Here is a 20,045-nt window from a genome sequence, read left to right as displayed (position 1 = left end):
CTAGAGCGTATTAAGATGTGATATATTTAAATAACTGTTCTGTCCTTCTGAGATGTTCCTTCCACCGTTATACTTTTATCTCTCTTATCTCCAGCTCTGATGTGTTTCAGCTGTGTTTTTCAGTGCTTTCTGACTGTATTATAAATAGCAAAGACGCTAGTTTCTCTTGCAGGGTCGGGGGGTAGAGTAATGGAATCCAATTGGAAGCTGTAGGACTCACTTTGGTTTTCCCAGAAAAGTTTTTAAGATGAAAAAGCTAAAGCTGTAAGATGGCTGCTTTCCTCCCACCGCAGTTCTCGTGAAGGCAAATGACAAACTGGAATGTTCCGCGTGATGCTTTTTTGTGAAGGGTTTTGTGGGTTGGGTTTTGGTTTGGGGTTTTTTTGTGAAGGGAGATGGCAACGATCAATAATAGAATTCTACAAAAAACGTAAGATGCCTGTTGCATTCCACCCTCTTTGAGAATTAACCTTGCCTACTGCCAAGTGTAGATGGGATTTGGCTTTTGTCTGCTCCGACTTGGTACTTGCATATTTGAGGTAAACCAGATGAAAATGGAAACAGCCAAGTGTAACGTGTTAATTGCCAAGTTTATTAAGTTACAAGGTGTAAAATTTTCAAAAGTATCTAAAGTAAGTTAGGTGCAGAAAAATTGGCCCATTTCTGCTGTTCTTGGACACAACGTTTGTTTTCCATCGTTGTCTAAGTAAAAGGTTTTATTAGACTTAAGGCTTCTGCTGATACCCAAGATAGGATAGGCAACACATAAATTAGTTTAAATTATCCTCTGTTAGTCGTGAAATCCTGCCATGACCACGAATCTGCAGTGGTTTAGATTACTCTGTATGGGGATTCTACAAAGACTCCAAATACTGTTAGAAATATGAAGCTAGCCCATGGGGTATAGCATGTGTAGGAGCTTTCAAATTACATCCAGTTATTATCTCCACACAGCAAAAGTCTCTAAATTACTGTTTAAGTGACTTATGCAGCCCAGGTTTTAAGTTAGAAACTTATTTAGTTTCAACTCTTGACTTTATATCTGAGTAGAAACTATTCACAAATAGTTTCTTGGTGTCGTTTCCTTACTCTGGCCACAGTCTTCACTTTTTCTGTTTCTCAGGACAAACTTTTTTAGTGTTGTAAAAAACTCCCCTGAGCCTCAGTGTATTTTGAGCTCTCACAGTACTGTTTTTTTCCTCTTTGTCTAACAGATCAGTTAGACACCAAATAAGACTTTTAGACTCATGCAACAGTATGCAAAACTCAAACTGGTTTAGCTTCCATTTTACTCTTGAAGTTCAAACAAGCTCATTAGTAGCTCAGATACAAGAAATACTCACATGAAAAAAAAAAAATTTCTCACTTTTTGTATTCAAAGTATGTATTTTAAAATTTGTAACCTGTGTTCAGTAGCTCTTCAGTAACTGAGTCAGGTGGTTAGATACAGATAAGCTTGTAAGCTGCCTTTGAAACACAAAACAACCCTCAACCATATCTCAAATCGAGCTTGTACATCTCATCATGAGGCCCAGACTGTTTTATCTTCACTTTATCTAGCACCGGTTGCATTCTGGCTTTAGAGAGCACGGCGTGTGTTGAGCACGGTGTGTGTTTCTTCTTCAGAAATAATACCTAAAACCTGCCAGCACATCAGTAGGTACCAGGTAAAGGCCAAACCTCCGTTTACTTACAGGATCGCTAGACAAACCCATAGCCTCGCATCTCTTTATTGAAAGCCAGACATTTTGCACGGGGTAAAATAGAGGTTAAACTGAGAAAAAAGTAATGTTTCTTAACTAGAAGTTTCTTAATATTTCTTAACTAGAAGTATTGAGTCAACTAACCTCTTCTCTGAGGTGAAATCGGCCTCACTTTATTTATTCATTTTGCATTTGGGCCCTGTATTTTACAACATTTCCTTAAGTGACAGATGGCTACTATGATCCCATGTGAAACCGTTTTAGGTTCCAAGGTTACAGTTTCGCTCTTTTTTTGTTTCCGAGCTCCTCATTCCTCTAAAAAATTGCCCAGCTCCATCTGTATGATGTTCCTTTTCTAATGCACTGCTTTCCTAGTAGTGCATCCGTAGTTTTCTGTTCAGGCGTTTTACGAAATACTGCTGGGTGTAAAACGGTGGATTTGATGATTTTTTGGATGCCCGCACGACTTTGCTGTATGACACACTCCCCATGGAGCGTTTTTCCACTCCACGGAGAGCGTATCGTTAACTGAAGTCTCAGAGGTGCGCGTCAACACCGTGTCTGTGGGTGGATGGACGTGCTTTGTATACGGCAGCGCCGGTGGAAGCCCCAATTTCGGCGCCGGCCCGATGTCGGTTTCTCGGGACTCCTCTGCGGAGCATGTTTCCTCCCCGGAGCGGATGTAAAGGCCGGGGGCTGTGCAGGCGCTGTGAGTACCGGCGGAGCGCCGCAGCGAGTGCGCGGGGCCGCTGCCTGCCGTAACAAACTTTTCCCGGCCCGGCCGCGGGGCGGCTCGGCGCCCGCCGCCTCCCCGGCCTCCCGCGGAGGTGCCGACCTCAGCCCCGCCCGCCCCGGCCCCCTCCCGCGGGGCCGCCGCTGCCCCGAGCGTCCCCGGGGACCCTTCTGCCGGAGCCCCGGCCTGGTCGGGCGCCGGGCCCGGGCTGCCCCCCGCGCCCCTCCCCGCACCCAGAGCCACCGCAGCGGCGGCGCGTCCGCCCCGGGGGCGCGGGCCCGGGCCCGACCGGAGGCGTCCGCGGGGAGGCGGCGGGTCCCGCCCGTCCCGTCCCGTCCCGGCGCACCCCCCGCGCCACCGGCCGCCCCGGGCCCGCCCCGCGCGCACTACAGCTCCCGGCAGCCCCCGCGCGGCGCCGCCCGGCGTCACGGGGCGCGCGCGTGCGCGGCGGCGGCGCGGTCGGTTGAGTAAGGCGGAGCGGGATTGGCTGCGGGCGGCGGCCGGGCGTGGGACGCGCAGTGACGGAAGGAGCGGGGCAAATGGCGGAGAGATGGTCCCGGGCCCCGTCCCGAGAGCGGCGATAATCCCGGCGCGGAGGAAGCGGCGCCGGAGGAGGCGGCGCCGGGGGCCCTAACGCCCGCGCCACCCCGGGAGGGGGCCGCCGCCGCCGGGGGAGGGGCGGACGCGTCCCGTCGGCCAGCGCCGTTCGCAGGCGGCAGATCCGCGGCCAGAAACCGCGGCGAGAGCCACATCCGCGGCGGCGCCCGGAACGCGCCGGGCCCGCGCCCGGGACCCGTGGCCTCGCCCGCCCCTGCCGCCACGACCGACGTTGAGGTAGGCACCGCGCGAGGGGGCGGCCGCCCGGCGCCCGAGGCCTGCGCGGGCCGCGGAGCGAGGCCCCGGCACCCCGGCGGGCAGGAGCCGCCGGCCGCTGCCCCCCGGCCCGGTCCCGCTTCCGGGGCGGCGGCGACCGCCCGGCGGGGCGTAGAAGAGAGCCGCCGCCACCCCCGGCCCGCCGGGAAGTTTTCGGGGCCGTAGTCGCGGGACTTTGGTCGGGGGCGAAGTGCGGGCTGGGGCTGGGCCGGCGGGCGGGGGCGCGGGGCGCGGCCTGCGGGCTCTGCCGCTCGCCGCGGGCTGCCCCGGGGACTGGTGTCACGGGGGGGGGTTTTCCTGCGGGGCGGGGGGAGGCGGCCGCGGAGGAAGGGAAATGACATCAGAAATCGCCGGGCGGGCACGGTGGGGTGACCCGGTTCCGCTAGCACCCCCCTCCCCCCCCGCCGCAGGGGGAGGGAGAGAAAAAGAAACTGTCACCGTGGGATTTCATCAGCTTCTTCTGCCTCCGTGCATTTAACCTATTTTTCTTTCATTTGATTATGTAAGAGGAACGGTGTAGAGAGGAGCAACGAGTAGGGGCGGTTGACGGGCTTTCTGGGGAAGTGTCGGGTTTTTTCCGTGTAGCTGATCCGCCGAGTCACCTCGGGGAAATGAGGGAGAAATACATTTTGGGTTTTTGTTTGTATTTACGTTTCTTGCACTGCTCCAAATACTGCAACGCAATGCAGGAGAGAGAGGCAGGGAGTGGAAACAGAGAGAAATTGGCCGAGTTTTGTATTTCACACTGAGTGAAAAGCGAGAGAGAATTGTAAGTAAAGAAGAAAAATCCTCTTCTGTCGATGTTTCCATGTCAGGAGGCGCATGTGCCTTTCCTTCTCTTTCATCTCGGTCTAAGATACAAGTCCATCGCATAGCAGAGTTGTATTTTCCTGATACTTATCTTTTGACCTGTTTACTTCATACTGAATATTTGAGTTTTGACGTTTTGATTCAAAACTCCTTATGAGAATCGTAATTTTTAAACTTACAAGTAGTGAAATGTAGATTGAGGAGCTCTGCTTGCTGAAAATGAAGTCATCTTGATTACAGGAATCTTTTCTTTAAAACTGCAAACCACGAGTCATAATTTAAATCTGCCGTTAGTTTTGCGGAAGCTGGAAACGTGGTGTTGGAAATACTTATTTGAGTCAGGGTTTAGGGGAGGAAAATAGTGGTGATTTTTTTTTTTTCCCGCAAGAGTTCTGTAGAAATTAAGAGGTTAATGCATATTTCACTTTAGTTTCTATAGCTCTAAAAACTGATCTTTATGGTATAAAATATTTTGGTTACTGTTGTAAGTATTTTCAGGCATCAGCAAAATAAATCTAGTAAGTGGATCTGTTTTGCTCTTCATTTTCTAAAGTATGTGGGGAAGTTTTAGCTTCACTCTCAAATGGAAAATAGTAAATTAGAGCTACTTACAGCAGAGGAAAAAATAGAAAAACTTTGGCAACGATGCGTTTGGAGCAGCACAGAGTAGGCCGATGACACTGGGGAGGAGGGAAGAGGATGGAGATGGGGTTAAAGAGTAACATCTACTAGGACCTACAAGAAGCAGTCTGCAGATTGGTGTTCCCCAGTAGAATCCTGGTCAGTGGATAAGCACGTGCCTTAACCACCCATCAGACTGCTGGGGAGAAGAGTGTTCTCCAAGTGGTTGTTCCTGTAGCTCTTCTGCAGTGCAACACCATCTGTCTGGTAAACTTACCAACTTTGAGACTTGTCATTCACTTAAAATTTGCTCAAACATAGATGACCCAATGAATTTCTCAGTTTGCTTCATAAGTGAAGGTTGGCCTGGTCTGATAAAGGGAGACTGTTACTAGTGAGACAGTCTTGCTAGAGCGAAGGGATAGAACGACGTTTCTGGAAACCAGTCTGGTGATTTTGGCAGAAGCTAGTCTGGCACTTCAGGTTGAGAAACTGTGAGTGTCGAGATGAAAACGAAAATATGGAAGACAGACAGTATACCACTCATTCAGGGGAATAATAATAAAAGCAGTTGTCTTGAACAAATAGATCATGGGATAGGTTTGTTAATGATGATTTTTAAGTGCTATTTTTCATGTACTTTATGTGAAGGCAGTTGATGCTTTAGAAGTTGGATTTCTTTGATTCTCTAGCTTAAATAAATGCCCTCCTTCTTAACAGACTTTTCTCCAGTATGGAGAGTAATTTCAGAAAGAAAGATGGACTTGATTAGATTCAGACTGACTATAAAGAATTCCAATTTCCTACTCATGTTTGGGCCAAAAAAAAAAAAAGAAATGCTGGTTTACAAACCAGATATGATCGTTTTGTTTTTATGTTGTCATTTGTCCAGTAGTTGAAGTATTTGTTTTGGAAAAAAAAACCCAAAGTGGTCTGTCTTTCTTCTTGAGTTAGACAAAAGTAGGAAGCGAACACATGCAGAGAACTGTTTAAATGCGTTCCTGTTTAATCTGTTCATATTTAAACTTTATTCTGCGAGAGCAAACTGTGAATGGGGCTGCAGTTGTAACAGCCAGTAAACGCTCGTGGTCTTACTGGTCTGCATAAGGTGTCCTCCGTGTTCTTAGAAATGGGTTGAGTAGTGTCTCTTTGTTCCTGTCCCTTGGTCATTGAGCTTTACTCGTGGGGGACCGCAGTGTGCCCGCCGCCACCGTGACTGTGCAGGTGGGATAAAGCCCATCGTATTACCAAGCAATGTGCTTGCCAAGTCGGGCTGGGTGTGTCCGAGGAACATGGGGCGAAGCTGTCATTCTTATTTGTGGTAAATTAGTATTTAAAATATCTATAACAACTTGAAATACTCTGACAGTTCTTTTTAGTTAACTACAGAGAGCCTTTTTAAAGGCATACTGTGTTACTGGGCTCTAGCAGAGCGCTGCATGTTCAGATGTGCTGAAAATACTGCTTAGTGTTGTGCTGATGCTTCATGAAAGCAGTGCCATCTATACTTGAAAGTATAAAACTAGAGCAAAGCAACACCAAAAATGTATTCATAGCAGGCTTTTCTTAAGGATCCATTGTGCCGTTGTTTTCTAAATGTGCAGTGAACTGAATTTTGAGTTAAGTTGGTATATAGATGATTTACTGCAGAAACTTTTGACATAATGCCATTCACGTGTAAATGAGTTAGTGTGTAGAAAGAAGCAGATGATGTATCTCTTGCTCCTGTGAAATATACGGGCCTGGTGCTTGCGTGCCCAATAAAGGATGGAAGTAGTAATTTGTACTAAAAAGTTGGTGAATTTATGTTTCTTGTTTCTTTTCCAACAGAGAATATGAAACAGGAGCCAAAATGACATCCCGATTTGGAAAGACCTACAGCCGGAAAGGGGGAAACGGCAGTTCCAAGTTTGACGAAGTATTTTCCAACAAACGGACCACCCTTAGTACAAAATGGGGAGAAACCACCTTCATGGCCAAATTAGGACAGAAGAGGCCCAGTGTCAAACCAGATATATCCGAAGTTCCTAAAAAACCAAAAGTTGAAGATGAGGTAACAGAGGATCCATTTGGATTTGACAGCGATGAAGAATCTCTTCCTGTGTCTTCAAAGAATGTGTCACAGGCTAAAAGCTCCTCTCAGCTGGAACCCGGTGAAGCTGCTCAGTCTGAGGACTTCACTCCTCTACTTGAAGCGAACAGCAGAATTAATCAGCCAGACAGTGGGGAAAGTGTTGCATCCAGCAAGTGCACCTCTGACAATACTGTTCCTCTCTTAAAAGAAAAGAGCACGAGCAAAAACGTGGAAGATGGAGAATGCAAAGGCAGCAGTGCTAAACTTGTAACTGCAGGTACGTTTACTCAGCTGTCCAGATAGTTCTGTTCTACTCTGATTTTTACTAATCTACGTTTAGACTTTGTGTTTTCAGGGGCTGGTTCAATGTTCTAATAAAACCGTGGGGCAATTGTAAGAAGCTGTAGAGCATACGCTCTTTAACTAAAACCGCCCAGAAGTGTTCTACATTTCACATCTTGGTCGAAGATCCTTGGCACTCTAAACCTTATGTCTACAGATTGAGATACAGTGCTTTGGATTCAACGTGGTATGTTAGTCCACCTTGAATAGAATGGAATAATAATTGTCATTTTCTAAAATTTGTTCTGAGCTCAGCGCATTTGTGGGTTTTCTTATACAGTATTTTGAAGAATGATGAATTGGTAATAATAGAACACTTTGTTCTGAAGTTGCTGGCTTTAATTTATTGTGGGTACATGGTTACGACCATGCAGGTGCAGACACAGCTTACAACCTGCCTTATTTAATTATTTGGATGAAAAATGTAGTTTTCTGAACTTCAGTTGCACAAAGGTGTATATATATTTTTTTCAATTAGTACATCTTTATCAATGTGTACGTAAAAAGCTTCAAACCTGCGAAACAATTCTTTCAGTCTTCTTTTAGGGGCTGTTTTCAGGCTCTGAAGTGTTTGCAAGGTATCTTAATACTTTTGAGAGGGAATTCACAAACGCCGTGGAGCTGAACATCGCTGTAATTTTATTCAGGTCATTCTTGGACAAGATCAGATGTCATTATATCTCATTAGAAGTTTTCATATAACGGGCCGATGAAACTGCAGGTTCTGAAATTGGGTAGAAGATCACATTAGATGAACCTTGATGAAGATGACACCTACTGACTTGCTCTGGGTTATCATAGTCAGCTTTTAATGAGAAGAACTTTTGTAACTTTGAATTCTCAGATACACTTAACCCTGTACCAGGATCAGAAATTTGAGTAGACTTGTTCAGTTGTAATACAGTGGACAGGAAGGTACTGAATAGTGGAAGATATGCATAGCTCAGTTATTTGCAAGATAATTTTATTAGTGGTACAAGAAAAATCAAGAAATGTTGGTTTGAACTGTGGTTTGACAGACACGTTGATGGGACATGTAGTTGCCTTTTGATCTTACTCTTGCTGCTGAAATATTTCTCCTTTTCATATGGTTTTCTGCAGTTTCTTTATCTAAGTATGATCCACCTTCAGTCTGGAAATACAATTTATGTTTTATTAAGTTTGAATATAGTTTTGTGAAGATATTGAATAGATTCATTCCCAATATTTATAAGGAGAAGAAATAGTAATGAGTTTCCTTGTTGTTAATGAGAGATAGGTAGCAGAGCAGGTTTTACAGTGAAATGGTTTCCACGTAGAAAAGCTTTGTTGGAACAGTATTTTTCAGGTTGGAAAAGAAATGAGAGCTGTGGAGAGAAAATGTGATAGAGCTCTTAAAATTCATAGTGCACGGAAGGCCAAGACTTCAGCAGCTTCACTGTGCTTCCTGGTTCCAGTGTTGTGGCAAATAATAAAATACACTATTTAGGGCAGAAAAAAAAAATAATTTGATGCTTATTTAAATTGTAGAACTCCTTGTTAGACAATAGTATATATAAGGCTCCAGAAGGAAGTCCATCATAGCAGTTGAGTGTGGTGGTGGTCTGGATGCAGGGGAGGGGTTACTTAACGCTTTCCTGAAGGCTTTGTGTTCTTGCATCCTTTCCTGAAGTATTTGTTACTGACTGCAATTCAGGCAGAAGGAGCGAAGGGCAAGGTGGATCTTGATCTGATAATACTGTTCTTTCAGAATCTGTTACATTCTGTTTATACCCAGTCAAATGAAGATTAAAACCCCATTTCATAGCTTTCTTCAAGAAGTTAAATTCAACTGAGAATGAGTCTTTACAAAACATCCTAGGAGGGTCTTTAAATAAGGGTAAGGAAACCAAAGCTGTAGTTTTGGTGACTGTTTATTTTGGACAGTTAGTATAAATGAAACTTGGATGGTTAAAGCAGCTTTTACGCTTGAGTGTAGACTGATCCAAAATAAATAAACGTTGTCTCTGAGTATGTCACTTACTTAGAACATTGAGCAATTGGAGGTAGTGGTGTAGTTGGCCAATGTAAATGTAGGTGCTTCAGAGGCTTCTTTGTTATATTGACAATTAAGGAAGGTTCGATGGTATGAGGCTATTTTTCAGAACTGGAGAGAGTTAACTTTATTGATTTGGGGGTGGGGGTATGGGGATGAGGAAACTTGGGAATAAAACTGAGGGACAATAAAATGTTGTTTCTTGTGTGGTCTCCTAAGGTACACTGACTTCTACTGCTTACATGTCCTCACCCTCCCCATACCCATTTTCCTCTTCCTGGTGACTCTTGAACTCCACCACGTTCGACCAGATTTGTTCCAAGAGCTTATAGATCCCTGAGACAGCAAGCTCTGCTGTCCCTGAAGAGGGAAGGAAAGAGAAGGAGGGGGAAAAAATAAAGGCAGCCAGAATCTGAGCAATATTAATATTCCCAGTGTGAGAGAGACTGCAATGTGAGCTCGACCTTAACCCACATACAACAGTGTATCCTTCAGCGTAGGAAACTGGGCTGTGGTGGTACTGATGTTCCTGAAAGTGCTTCTTAACTTGTGCTAAGTGCAATTCGCTGGGCCTTGCCCTGATGCTGACTAGACGATGCATGAAGGTCTCAGGACTTCCTGATAGCGTGTGCCATCACTGTGTCTGAATTCTTAACCTGGGTGAAACAAAGTTAAGAATTAGAATAAGGTGAAAACTGTGACTTAACGTGGCTATGGGCAAGCTGAGAGCTGCAGTTTAGCCTGCTAGATCTGCTCCAGGTGTGTTACCCTGCCTCGGCGTCCATGTCTTTGGACATGAAAATGAAGGTAATGCAACGTCAGTTAATTTTAACTAATGCTTGGTGTTTAAAAAGCAGTCTGGTTTTGGGGGTGGTTTTGATAGTTGGAGGATCTGCATCTTTTATTTTAAATGGTATGACTTACTGGTCTCTTTTTTTTTTTTTTTTAATAGCCTTCAGCTAGTGCTTGTAACAATCTAATTTTAAAGGCTTTGAGAAGCTCTTAATGTGGAAAGCTTCTCATAATCTTACCCTAATGTTGCTTGTTCAAGACTTAATGCTGTCGGAAGAATGTTCATGAGTCATCCTGTACATAACAGGTAATTTACAGATAGTAGGAGTTCAGGTAAATTAGAAATAGCAAAAGAGTATTCAGTATGAGTAGTTACTGTTAGGTCACTTTTGTTAAAGTGGGAGGACTTGGTAGCTAGAAAGTCAGTCATGTCATTGGAGAAATATTATACTGGTAATTGATATCAAGCAAAAATGCAGCAACTTAGTAGTGAGAAGGTGAGCTTTTTATGAGAGTCGTACAGTGAGGTAAGGTGAAAACCTGCAGAGCAATACTTACTTGGATTTCTGAAACAGTTTGGTGGGTTTTTGTTTGTTTTTTAAATGATTAAGCTTATTCTGTAAGGCATAACCCCAAACAGTGTTTCACGCTAAATTCACCTGCTTTAATATGAAAACACTTGTGGACTTGCAGAACAAATTGTGAGGTAGTAGTTTTAAAAAATCTTCAAACAACTTTATTCTTAGAGTATCTGTTAACTTGTGTGTTGAAATTAATGTAGTACGATTTTTCAGATGAAAATTGAAGCTTGGTGAGTTTTAAAAGATGGCATGGCACTTCATAATTAGTGTATGAATAAGTTTCAATTTGGATGACTACTTTCTCTACTCTGGTTATTTCAGTTTAGGGAAATACTACTTCTGGCATCCTTGAGCGCGAGTTTGTGTTTTGTCTCGGGGTGTTGTGATCACCTGCTGTCCTTGGCTTGTGTGCCGCAGCCTGAGCTCTGTAACTCAGGCCGTGGGAGCGTCTAGTCCAAGGTGTTGCTGATGTTCATCAGAGAAGGCACTTGGGTCGAGAGATGTCTCATGTGGTTGGATGATGTGAGTCTCCTCTTTGCACACCTCATGCTCCTGTTTGTGCACTATGAAATAATGTTATTATTCACATTAGTTCTAAGTTAAAATATTAGGTATTTAAGGATGTTTTTAACCCGGGAGTATTGTAATTGGGCATAGATTAGGTCTGGTTTGTTTTCAAGCCTGTGACTTTATTTCTTGAAAATATATTTTGCTTGCTGTGGAAAAGTAGAAAACAGAATGGCTTCAAATGTCTTTTCAGAATACAGAGCAGTGTAGGAGTGGTATCCCTTTCTGCTGTGTTGTGATGCCAAGTAGAGATTTTGTGATTATTGTCTCGGCAGTGCCCTTTGAGGCTTTTTAAGATGAAAAGGATAAATTATTGCATGTAAAGTGTTTAGCATGCTTGCATTTTTTTTCCCTTTAACATTTAAAGTAATTATAAAAATAGTTGTTCTGCATCTTGTCATTTGTTACTATGTGCTGGTATTCAAACAAGTCTCTGTTCTGGAAGTAGTTTTGGTCTTGATGCTGTAAGTAAACATTTGCCTCTTGTCTGCTATTCCGGTCTTTTGTGTTTCTAGGTAGTTCTTAACGCCCTCATTTTTCACTTGGGGCTCATGCACGTACTGGTAGAAAATCAAAATGGCAAATGCAATCCTCCTTAATAACTTGTGCTTATGCAGCGCGGGAGTGAAGGGATACAACTGTGCTTAACTCCTTCGGGACTCAGTATGCAGAATCTAGTTGTGTTTGGTTGCTTGAAAGGCATACTGAGTGAATGGAGTAATTTGCAGAAAATGGTTGCCCCGAAAAGAAGATAGTTCAAGAAGATAGTTCAAGTCGTCAGGTCTGTTCCCAACAGACTGTCCTGATAGTACCTTATCGTGTGTGTCTGCAAAGGCTCTGCATCCTGATTATGTGGGTGGGGGAGCCCTATCTTTAGAGTTAAGTTTCAAATTCTCAAATGTGAGTTTCTTACATAATTAGATTTGACAAGAAGATTTGCCAGGGTTTTCCTTTCAAACTGTCTTAGAGCTTCTATTTTGTGTTTAACGGTGGCATGGACATTTAAGATAATAGTTAGGTCTGAGTAATCTTATCTTTCTTCCTCTGCAGAGTTGAGCGCAATTTATTTGCATCTTGAGGAAGAATGTCAGTTTAGTCATTTTCTGTCCAAAAATGGAGCAAAAAGTTGGGGGAAACTGAGTGAGGTCTGAGCATTTGGCTGTCTTAGGAGATGGCTGGCAGCAACCATGATTAAAAAGAACTGCAGCTGTGCTCTGGCTGGCTCAAAGCATTAAGAAACTGATAGCAGAGAAGGGAAAAGGTCTGCCAGAAAATATGTATGCCCATAGAATTTCAGTGCTGTGAGGTTTGTTTAGATGGCAGTAGTTACGCTGGGTGTATAGATGGCTGGCGTTTATCCACAAGTCCTCTCTCCTTCAGCTGGTTTTGTTATGTTTCCCCCTTTTAAGATATCCCTTCTTCCCTTACACACAGAATTTTCTTGCTGTGTCAGTGGCCCAAATCCAAACTATTGTGATAACAGGTCTCTTTTTTTTTTTTTTCCCTCAATCTCTAACTCCCTTTTCCCCAACAACAATGAAATTCTCAATACCTTTTTTTTGGAGTTCATACCTTTAAAATTGCTGTTTCTTTATGGATTTGTACAATGTACAGTTAGCTTTTAACAGGTCACACTTTTGACTGCTTCTTTTTTCATGTTTAAAAAGTTGAAGTAACCTTGCATTCAGAGCAGTTGATCAGTGTTTCTCCCAAGTAACAAGCAATAGGACAAGAAGATGCGGCCTTAAGTTGTGCCAGGGAGCTTTAGCTTGAATATTAGGAAAAATTTCTTCACCAAAAGGGTGGCCAAGCACTGGAACAGGCTGCCTGGGGAAGTGGTTGAGTCGCTGCCCCTGGAGGTATTTAAAGGACGTGTCGATGTGGCACTTGGGCTCATGGTTTAGTGCTGAACTCGGCAGTGCTGGGTTAACGGTTGGACTCGATGATCTGAAAGGTCTTTTCCAACCTAAACGATTCTGTGATTCTAAGAAAAAAAACCTGTTACTGCGCATACCTCTTAAATGGGCCAAAACTTGCAGGAGAGCAGAAAACAGTTGGTGAGGAAGCCATTTTGGGTTCAAACTGCGGAGATCTTATTGTGCGGAAAATGTTTTTCAAGTTCAAACTTAGCTCATAGTTTCTTTTAAGAAACTGCTACTGTATTCAGTAAAGGGTTTCAACATATTTGTGAGTAGTGTCTGAATTCAGACTGAGTTAGCCTAAGGATGCATTTGATTTGACAGTTACTAGTGCTGCTATGTTATAATATGCTTTAATACTTTTTTCATAAGGGCTCACGCTACAAAAGTCAGTGAAAATGAGCTTTTTTTTTTTTTTGGCATGTGCCAATCCCTTGTGTTGCCCATGACACTTTGTCTCATTTTCCCAGCAAGGGGGAAGTAGTTCGCTTCCTGGATCCGCTTTCTCCTGCTGCTCTGAGCAAAGCTGCCTTTCTGAGCTACCAGTGAGGAGCAGCGTGCCTGTTTCACTGGCCTTCCATCAGAGGTGAACACACCATACAGCTGGTTCAGGCTCTGACAACTCTTGTATCACAGAGTGCAGCAGCTCATCTGACCATTGGATGTGATGTTGCACAATTCTTTGTCTCTTCAGGACCATTTTATTTTTAGTTTTCTGATCAAGTACTCTTGCTTGTGGTGTTGCAGAGTTCTTCAAAGCTTAATTCTTTGCTGGAAGACAAAAAACAGTTTCCTTTCTGTAGGAAGGGGTTTTAGCATCGTTTACAACAACTGGAATTTGCCCTTCATTTGAGCCAGTTGTGGACTTTGCATGCAGGTTGGGTGTGAGCGTTGATAACATGCTGTGTGGTGTGTTGGGTTTTTACATAATATCAGTCTGTAGAGTCACGTTAATTCATAGTGTTATGAATGTGGCTAGAAACAGATGTGAGGCAATGTTGAAAAAAGTCCTATTTGTCTTGTAAGTATATAGTCACCGGAAGAAAAACAGACTTGAGGTTTTCAGAATGTTGTAGAAGAGTTTTAAGCAAGATTAGAAAGAAGAGTGAAGGAGGAATGATAGTTATTCCATCTGTTAAAGATGAGCTATAAGGCTGAAGGTGCAGCTTGGACAAAAATACTTACCTGGGAAAACAAGAAAGGGTCGAAGTGCAAGGGAAGGTACAGAGCTTGAATTTAATAGAAATTGAGAGGCTGGATCTAGCAACCTAGGTTAATTTTGAGCTATATTTTAATTGTTGGAGGAGATGTCTAGTAATGAAGGAGTAGGCTAGTGATTTAGAGGTTTGGTGTTTCCCCTCAGTGTTTGCTGGGAAGGCAGCTGTGCTGAACACGCACTGTGTGTGGTTTGGCCAGGGGGGGTGTGTATAGATTGATGTGAAGGTGGCACTGAGACACGCAGTGACTTAAAATACAGTGAAAGATCACTGATCAGGCAGAATATCTAATGATTCTAAGTGAAAAAGTAGAGGAAGAGGGGAAAAGCAGCTAGACTGTTGCTTCAAGAAACATCTTGCCATAGCATTGAAAACTGTGCCTGACATAGAGGCAAGTGGTTAGCTCTGAATGTTTTCTGCGTGAGAGGGAAGGTGGTCATGTCAGCCTGCACCCTTGTGAAAGCCTTCCATTTCCACTGAAATACAAGGATCTAAAAAACCCCTCTACACTGGCTGACAGGCGGTATCATTTTTTCCACCAGCATAAGAACAACCTTTCAGGACGCCTGCCGATAGCATGTTTTCCTGGTGGAAAAAAGTCTACGAGGAATTGCTTCTTACGGCTTAAACAGGGGCCGGTGGTGAGAAGCAGCGATGTGGTGGTCGGCGTTCAGCCTTTCCCGGGGCGCAGCCACAGCGTGGTGGGGTCTTGTGCTAGAGCAGCCACGGCAGAACCGCTCCTGTGCTCCAGATGGGAAAATCTGTGAGGTTCCTGGAACGAAACCAGTGGGTTGTTAGAGTTGCTGAGCACTGTGTTACCGAACTGAGAGGCTGCATCTAGGTGATTTGAGAGAAGAAAAGGTGTCTCCTGTCTCACAAGCTCTATGTTCAGAAGAAAAGCTACTCTAACTGAAGTGACAAGATGCAACATGATTGAGAACTTTTGTACATAGTCTTAACAAACAATAAAATGAAACTTTTCATGTGATTTACTTTAGAATTTTGATATTCAGTGTGCTGGAAAAGAAACAAAAGAAGCAATCTGTTCTTAAGGAAAATAGTTCTGTGGTGGCAGTAAATTAAATCTCATCACTTGAGGGTTTTCTGTGTAATTCTGCAAAAGAAGGTGCCACTGAAAACATCTGCAAAGAGGCAAAGCATGTCTATCCAACCTGAGGGAGCTTGTGGGCAGCTCATTTTGATTCCAAGAGAGTAAAGAACCAGAATTACTTAAGAATCTGTAATCCTAGCTATGGATGTGGTGGTGCTATAATTTTAGCTATTTTAGTGATTGTTAACCATGAAACTGGTCTTGAGAGTCTAATCTTCTGAGGCTCTTATGCTTCTTATCTTCTGTGTATGCCTGCTAACAGGCAGTGCTTTTCCAGATCTTATGGGCATCAATGGATAATGGCGGATCTAAATAAATTTTGCCCATTTCTTAGAATTGTGTATTTTACATCCATAAGCCTTTTTCTGTGTTTCCCAGCTGTTCAGTCATAAGCAGAAAATGGATCAAAGGAGTTTAGTCTGTAACGTTTTCTCCTTACCATCTGAAACATTTCATTTCCGATGTACAGTAGAAGAGAGAAACTGTAATGAAATTAGTTTTTTTATTTGAAGAAAAGCATGGCTTCTCTGCAGTTGCTGGTTTTTTGTCCAAACCAGAGAAGATACTGTGTGTATGTTTCCTTTAGGATCCGTTCCCAGATGTGAGAAATGTTTCCTGTGTATAATAATAATTCAATCATGTTCCTTTCAATATTAAAGTGAAGGCTTCTACAGCCAGTTACACAGCAATCAAGGAGCGTAAGGTCTCATGCTACGGAAGCTATCGAAGGCAGTACGTCTTTTGTCTGTAGCTTGGAGGATGCTTTGGTTAGCATTCATCAAGAATCGCAGGAACTGAGAGAAAACTAACCTGGAGTTCAAGTTAGTAGGGCTAACATTTAATACTGGCAACTCTTGCATGAGTACATAGAAGAAACAAGCATTTATTTTTGCATATCTGGTAATATGTTGACATCTTAGCATGTTTTTGTAGCATACAAGGGCTAATATTGAGTGTCCTTTTGTTTTCCTCAATTTCCCAGTAACACTTGTGCTTGTTAACCAGTTTTAATCAAACTTGGAGTGGGAAGCAGAGATTTCAAAGGTATAGCGCCATTTCAAGTGCCATGAGAAATAGTGGAGTGAGAAACTGAGTTGAATTGCTTCATCTGTTCCTTACCTCTCTTGTCTGCATGCTGGTAAGGAAAATGCAGTTAGAACTGGGTCCCTAATCCCTTTGAAACGGTGTTGCCGTGCACGATCTGCAGCGTGTGCTGTCCCCTGCCCAGTCAAACAGGTTGGGGGTGAGGCGGCTGGGGGGACAGTGCTTGAGCTGTGGGGTGATGAGCTTGCGTTGTTCTGTGAGCCCCAAGTTGTTCAGGACAAAAATTTACACCGAGACATTGTTCTCACAGCCAAAGAGACTCCTCCAAGTAAATAAGATTCTGCAGCTCTACCGCTGACTTGTTAACAAAAGCATATAGCGTTTGACTTTAGGCAATTAATTAATTAGACTGTTAATGATGGTTTGACTTCTGTGGCACTGAAAATGTTTTCAGACTTAGAGCCAAGCAACTTAGTCTTCTAAATTAAATGAAATTGAAATGGGGACTAGGCTGGTGGGTACATTTCTTGATGATTGTTTGGATTATGGTGTTGGATTTTTTTTTTTTCCAAGAGGATTTTTTTTTTTTCCCTTCACTTTTAGGTTTCCATCTTGGTATATGCTCTACCCTAAGGATCAGGGTATGAAATTGGTAAATCTTGCTGCTGCAGTAGTTGATGGAGAGTTTTTCTCCAACCTTCAGTGTTTCCTCTTCAAGTAAGAAGGCTTGGTCAAACTTCTAATCTCTTGTGAGAAATGATAAGAAATGTTTTTCTGGCTTCTGTCTACATTAACCTGCTCACTGCTTTTAGGCTCTGCCTAGAGCACGTGTTGATGAAGTTTGAGTTAATGCAACAGTAAATGCTGTTCTGGTGAACCTTGAGTAGGCATGAGGATGGTTCCTGTAGTGTTTACCCAAATGCTGCAAGTGTGATCAGTCATACCAATAGGTAAATATTACCAATTACTGTAAATATTCTAGTATGGCATCAGTGACGATATGAGAAAATAACCAGTTTGAGCTGTCTATAAAATTCTCTGAGGAATCTATGAAGCTGTCCAGGAAAAAAAGATAAGTAGCTCTAGTTTGACAAAACAGCAACTCTGGCAAGATGTGTAAGATCATGGAACAATACTTCAGGCTCCTGGAACCACTTGTGCAACCTCTTAAGCTCCTGCTCCCTGCCCTAGACATTTACTTTCTTCTCCCTTCTCCACAGGTACTTTCAGTAGTTTCTATTATTCTCTACCTGTATCTAATTTCAAAATCACCACTAGGAAAACGTTGTGTTAATTACTCATTGAACTGTTTCTCGTAGTAGGCATCTTTTCCTGGCCGCTCTGGACTCCGCTGGCCTGTTGTGGCTATAGGTAGCGCAGCTGGTTTTTGCCTGTTCCTTTTGGTCTCTTGATGCTTATTTCTCGGTCTTGGGATCATGCTCACTTGTTTCACAGAAAGCTCCCTTGTACTTACAGATGGTGTTGGTCAGTGGCTGTCACAGCCCTCTGTTCTTGTACCAGTAAGTTCCCCTTACGTGTACGTGTCACTACCAGCGGTGAGAAGGAAGTAAGGAACATGTTCCACACCACTCCAAGCAGTGGGAGACAGTAAAAGGCCAAGTTTAGAGTTACTCACATTTTTGCATTTTTTAGACTTTTATGCATTTCTATTTCTTTGCCATGTATGCAATATAAAATGACTGGAATCGCTTAGCCAGTTGTGGGAGACAAATTGTCATATGGTCTCTTTATTAGTTCTTGCAATTTCTTTTTCTTATATCAGCCAGAAGTGAAGTTTTTTGAGCCAGGTTAATAGAGAGATGCCTTAGAGTCCCCTTTTTATGTTCAATGCCTGTGCTAGAAGGCAGCTTGAGTTAGTACTAGAGGTGCTGCTCAACTGGCCTAGCATGGCTTTTGCTCTGGAAAAACGGGCACGCAATTTAAAAAAAAAAATAAAAGGTGGTCTTTTTTTCGTTCTGACAGTTTCTGAAAGCCTTGCAATTTTTTTTAGACCTCTCACCATCTCAACAAGCCTGTAATTATGTGGTGTTATTACTGTGATCAATCTAAATGTTTTGTGGATCGGGAGATATTCCTTCATTTTCTCATATAGTACAGTGAAGAAATAATAATGCTTCTGAGGGCCATTTGGGAGCGCATTTTCAGGTAGACATTAGCTTCTTTAAAAGAAGAACCTTTTAAAATAAGGGTGAGATGTGTTATGGGTATTTAATGAAGAAAAAAAGTTGAAATCCGAGACATCTTAATGGCAGAAATGTCGGTGGTGTCCAGCTGAGGAATACAGGTGTCTTTAAAGAAAATTCACTTCGCTTAAAAAAAAAAAAAAAAAAAAAAGTAGTCTAGAATTGCAGTCTTCCTTTTGAACATGATCTCAAAAATGAAAAGGCAAGAGGTAGACCCACTGTGACTACTCGTGGTAGCCACAAGGCATTGTCTGTGTTGTTGGATATATATGTTATAATCAGACAAAGCCAATATTTATAAAAATATATAATTTTATTTGGGTTCAATCAATTTAGGGTGGGAAGCAATAGGCAAAGCAGCGCTGGGTACATGGAGAGCCGCAGCTCTGCCACACGCACCCCGAATTTCAAAAAACCCGCGTTCTTATACTCTTGTGTCATCGTCTTTAACCAGTCTTTCTCATCAGATGATTGTCCTGCTCTTTTTCATTGGATCATTTGGGTTGCTGGGGTGCGTGTCCTCCTCCTATTGGGTCTTTTGAAAGTTTCGAAACCTTGGTCTCTTGGCGCGCTTTTCTCCTATTGGATTTTTTTTTTTTTTTTTTAAAAACCCTCATGATCTCATCCTTTTGGCGGGCTTTTTTTTTTTAAATTTCTCTCAAACAGAAATTACTTATCAATTCTTGGTGGAGTTTTTTTTTAAGGCATAGTTACATTGTTCCCATCTAATGTTAGGTGGGGTTTCGGAGACACGGTTCCATTGTTCCAATCTGAATGGCCCATTTTACATTTAATTGTCTAACATTTACAGGTCGTTCAAGTGTACCATACCCGCCTTGCCCCGCCCAGCAGATTAGTTACAATAGTTTTTATTACAACACCCACCCTGCTTAACTTAGCAAATTAGTTACAATAAATTATTACATATAGAATAGCATTTGTTCCATCTAGTAAGTGCTTGTATTAAATATGTATTTTTTTAAAAAGATGTGAAGATAATATTCTCTTCATATTCATCTAGGCTGAGTGATACAGTAAGTCTAGATGTGCATTTGTTTAATGTTTAAAGGTTTATTACTGAAAAAGCAAAGGTTTATTACTGAAAAAGTGGGATTTTGAGAACTTGGTTACATTCCTACTGTTTGAATGTTTTCACATATCTAGAGGGGTATAAACTATTAACTTAAATAAATTGAATATCTTGCAGTGTATAAGCTTGAATTTTTGTCTCTAACGGTCATCTTACAAAGGTTACTTGGGATAATAATCATCTTAATCACTTAAATATAGTTTTGTGAGATTTGGTCGTGTGCATCTCTGTGAAAACATCTCAGTGTGTTTGGTGGGAAAGAGTAGAAGTTTGACTTTTTTGCTAATGACATAAACTAGAGCATAAAATAAAGCAAGAGGTATGTATAAATGCATGGGTATTTGTCATTT

General features: G+C 42.6%; 1 protein-coding gene across 5 annotated transcripts in view; it reads left to right on the top strand.

Moving 5' to 3' along the window:
- Positions 1-1,536: 1,536 nt before the first annotated feature.
- Positions 1,537-20,045, top strand: part of WAPL (WAPL cohesin release factor) — a 72,374-nt gene continuing 53,865 nt past the window's right edge. For 2 of the 5 annotated variants that reach the window (XM_074924464.1, XM_074924460.1), the window contains exons 1-2: positions 2,943-3,270; positions 6,571-7,091. In XM_074924464.1, coding sequence (XP_074780565.1) covers positions 6,593-7,091 — 499 coding nt within the window. In that variant the 5' untranslated portion in view covers positions 2,943-3,270; positions 6,571-6,592. The other 3 variants (XM_074924461.1, XM_074924463.1, XM_074924462.1) reach the window with 3 other exon arrangements.

This window comes from Athene noctua, chromosome 21, assembly GCF_965140245.1.
Source record: "Athene noctua chromosome 21, bAthNoc1.hap1.1, whole genome shotgun sequence".
NCBI classification, from domain to species: Eukaryota; Metazoa; Chordata; class Aves; order Strigiformes; family Strigidae; genus Athene; species Athene noctua.
This window is presented reverse-complemented; position numbering and strand designations above follow the sequence as displayed.